Below are 4,084 nucleotides of genomic sequence, written 5' to 3' on the forward strand. Positions count from 1 at the left end.
GTTATAGACTCAACTACTTAGGTTAACGTAGTCTTAGTTATACCATATACATTTTTGCCCTTTCCGTTACTTGTATGGCGTATCTTCGAAGGTTGCTTGTCTGTATATATTGATGTAGCTGAAAGCCACGCGGAACATTGAACGCTCATGACCTACAGCGTTTCCCTGCCCTGTTGAATGCAGTGACACTGCTGAGGACAGCTAAACGCTGCAATTGGAACTGAGCTACATAGTTTGTGCGTTATGCACATACTGTAGCTTTGGTGCTACAAAGTTCGCCTGTGCGGAATTTGACAGCAAGACTCGTTATTTGGTCAAATATTGTTTCCTTCTACGTTGTGTGCAACCGGTTGTGGAGCCCTAAGTTTCCACTTCGGCAACTCAGCGCTCTATCTGTTTGCACGTTGGTGCATAGGTATGCACGGTAGCCAAAAGCAGAAACCATTTACAAGGCGCTTCCCGAAGGGAGAAGTGTTCGTTGTTCCAGGAGCGGAACTGTTACAGGTCACGATTTGCCTTCAAGCGCAGAACGCGAGAGCGAACGTTAAGGAAGCTATCAGCCATTGTTTGGTTAGCCTGAATGTGTGTATGGAATATTCTTCATAGTTCCCTGCTTATTCATTAAGCCTACTTCAGTGTTGAATTCTCCTCCCATCATCTCAGCTATTGGGTCCATTGCCAAGGGTTTTTTGGCCTGCACCATTTCAGTGGCGTTTGCTTCTTTAGCTGTTTCCTCGACATGTGAGGCAACTGGAGCGGAACTCTGAAGGAGGCATGACAACGGTACAGTTGTAACATCGTTCCGAAAGCACTGACCGATGCTGCTTCACTTGATGCTTCCACCTAATGCAACAGTTCAAGTTAGGCAGGAAGATAATTTAACAATATACTTCTGTTAGTTATTTACTGGAGCATCCGATGATCCAGTTATCTCGCTCATCTTCGCAGCGTCGCTTTGTGGTGCAGCGGGCGCAGTCTAATATTGCACATGTGTCGCCCAATCGGCTTTGAATGTCTTCCAAAGAGTCTTACGTCTTGTTTCGCTAAGGCACTTCCATCTCCAGTCTCCTGGGGTGTTGATGCTCCCTGGCGCAGACTGTCAGCTTTGGAGTCGTCGTATTAGCCAAAATGTTATATAGCTCGTATGCGACAGCGAACATACCAACTTCCTCTGCGGGTTTCCCCTGAAAGGATCATATTAGTAAGCATCAAGTGCTCTTGCTATACGATTTATCCTTACTTGCTCTCCGGCTAGAGAGGCGTCGTTGATGTCTGTAGCAGTTGATTTCGTGGTCACGGCTTCGTGCAGTGGAACTGGTGGGACATAACCATCGTCCTCAGCATTGGCGCTGACGCACAGCCAGGCGGCAAATACGAGACAAGATGTATAACGTTTCATTTTCCAGTATTAGTTTAACGATTAGATTTTGAACCGTCCACTTGAACAATTCTGGCTGGCATGTGACTGCCGACAGCACAGCTGAACCAGGCCATGTGTCCGTACAGCAGGAATCGAAGGCAATCTTTCGCATTGGGCTGTCATTGCCGTCGCCCCTTTTTTGTGCTTCATTTTTAAAAATATGATGTAATTATTGCACTCTCGAACCAAGTTTCAATTGTCTGAAACCGAGTTCAACTCCCTAGGGTGTGACGAACGGTGAGGCAGCTTCCTCGACCCCGGGCCCTGTGGTACATTTCCCACCAGTATATGGCGAATACAAGCGAATTAGTTTCATATTCTTGTATTCGTTAAGAGATTTCCCATGAAATTTCTCGTGAAGGCATGGAGGACGTCGACACGCCTATGCAAGTTCCTGGGCGGTTGCGGAGCAATTCCGATCGTCCGACCTTCCACGAAAATGAACAAAAAGAAGACAAACACTCTACTTCTTCTAACAACAAGACAAGAATAGGCGGAAAAGTCTTAAACTCAACTTCTCAGTTAGTTGTTCGGTCGACTTATCTCTACGGTTGTGTACATGGCGCCGTCGACCAACTCCTCCCTGCTTGCTTCAAAGCTCTTGAAAGAGATATGGGATTTACTCCTCAGTCTCTTGGAACACTATCTTCTGCCACCCGCATTGCTCATGTTCTAACTTGTCCCCTATGGGGCTTCGTCATCGACTGCTGCGGACGCCGACGTATATTTTCTTCGTCGGCCATTGGTTGGGGTGTAGGCACTGCTGCTCTCTTCTATATAACACAGAAGTGGCAACCCCTGCCTGTAATGTGCATCCTTGGAGTATTTATGGCTGCTATGGGCCCTCTTTCACAGAAGGTGATAGGGCAGGAAGTGCCGGAGAACGAGCGAGGCCATAGTTTTGGTCTCTTACACTTTTTCCAATCATTTGGCCGAGTTGTTTCCCTAATAATTACAACATCTGTCTCCAGCCTAAGTGCATTGAGTATCGAAGGCTGGAGATATGCTTTAGCTGGTTTCGGCCTGTTCTCCATAATTGTCGGAATTATGCTAGGATGCCGTATACCGGACTGTCCGTACCAGCGGCAGAGACAGAAAGAACAAGGTCGCTGGTATTCAATCCGCGATATCGCGTATGTCTTCTCAAACGGAAGTGTATGGGTGATGCTTATCATGGTAAGCCCTCAATTTCTGGAGCAACTCGAGAGTGTGCCGCACAATCCATTGTTAATATCCAAACGTCTTCTGGGTAAATAATTTACCAAATGCGTGAAGTTGTTTCTGCGTTCAGGGAGTTCTCAATGGAATTCCTCGGTCTGCAATTCATTTCTCTACAATGTACTTTCAGTATTGCAATATTCCGGATTGGTGGGCTTCGTTTATCGTTTCTTCCAGCTGGATTGCAGCAATGATAGTCGCACCCGTGATCGGTTACACAGGAGACATTGTACATTCGCGATACCCTAACCATGGTCGACAGTGCCTGGCGCAGGTGTGTATAGTAGTGCGATGCATGCTCATGACTGTCATGTTAACCTGTGTGCCAAGAGTGGCGACTTCAGTTTGGATATTTGTCTTACTGGCAATCTTGATTGGCTTTTTAGCCGGGTGGCCTGGAGTCGGGGTGAATCGTCCTATCCTTACAGAAATAGTTAATCCAGAACACCGTGCTACGACTTTTGCACTGGTGAGAAAAAGACTATTTTCCGTATGCAAGAGTCATAGTATTAAGAACAGTCCTGGTTTTAAGTTTTCAAGTGTGTTATATTCGTAAGCATGGACATATTTGTGTATTATTCGTCAAGGAAGAAGAGTGTTCATGAAGCATTATGCATCAATGTGTGTATCTGTGTGATTGGTGATATTTTGTTCAGGTTTCTTGCTTAGAGGGTGTTGGTGCTGCAGCACTTGGAGCTCCAATAGTTGGTTATTTGTGTGAAAATGTATTTGGTTACATAAAGATGACGAGATCTGTGTCAATGAATATACCAACAGAAGTCATACAACTCGGCAATGCTCGTGCAATAGCTCTATCTATGTTATGTATGACGGTTGGTCCATGGCTTCTTACCGTCATTGCCTATGGATTTCTTCATCTAACATATAAAGTTGACAAGACTCATGGATCAGAAGGTCTGTTATTGTTATTTTGTACAATTTCTTTAGTATAGTTCCCTATATAGGAGGGAAAGGAAGAAAATTATTCAATCTTCCTTCCCCTTTTGTTTGTTTCCCTTAATATACTTATGAGGAGGAGTGTTGGTGATTATGTTGTGATGCTTATATGATGCAGGAAGAGGAAGGAGAGATGATTCATCCCTTCCTTTGTTGCTACAAGAGAATCAACCTAACGACACTCTCCCTCTTGTTAATAACAACAACAAGTAACAAGTAAGAGAATATGCAGCAGCAGCAGCAACAGCAGCAGCAGTATGTCATCAGCAGCTGATAATAAATATATATGTATTTATGTTATGCATATCTATAAGAAACAGAAAGCAACAGGAAATGTTGCATGCATTCTGTTGGTAACAATTCTTTTTTTCTCCCCAACTAGAGGCTAATTGCCTTTCTTTTTATTCATTAATTATAATTAATCCCTAAATTAATTACTGTATTTGTTTATAGTATATACAGTATATATATATATATATATATATATAT

The 4,084-nt window shown here is 43.9% G+C and overlaps 2 protein-coding genes across 2 annotated transcripts; one reads left to right on the top strand and one right to left on the bottom strand.

Moving 5' to 3' along the window:
• Positions 1-498: 498 nt before the first annotated feature.
• Positions 499-1,399, bottom strand: EMWEY_00038540 (hypothetical protein, conserved; the record flags this gene model as incomplete). Its single annotated transcript, XM_013482347.1, has 7 exons — positions 499-576; positions 632-763; positions 817-843; positions 908-976; positions 1,033-1,103; positions 1,163-1,184; positions 1,241-1,399. 7 exons carry the CDS (start codon positions 1,397-1,399, stop codon positions 499-501), a joined length of 558 nt encoding a protein of 185 aa, XP_013337801.1.
• Positions 1,400-2,467: 1,068 nt separating this feature from the next.
• Positions 2,468-3,808, top strand: EMWEY_00038550 (hypothetical protein, conserved; the record flags this gene model as incomplete). The annotated part of the gene is made up of 5 exons (XM_013482348.1): positions 2,468-2,596; positions 2,712-2,797; positions 2,969-3,107; positions 3,295-3,553; positions 3,714-3,808. 5 exons carry the CDS (start codon positions 2,468-2,470, stop codon positions 3,806-3,808), a joined length of 708 nt encoding a protein of 235 aa, XP_013337802.1.
• Between the last annotated feature and the right edge of the window lie 276 nt (positions 3,809-4,084).

This window comes from Eimeria maxima, genomic scaffold, assembly GCF_000499605.1.
Source record: "Eimeria maxima Weybridge genomic scaffold, Emw_scaff596, whole genome shotgun sequence".
Taxonomy (NCBI): Eukaryota; Apicomplexa; class Conoidasida; order Eucoccidiorida; family Eimeriidae; genus Eimeria; species Eimeria maxima.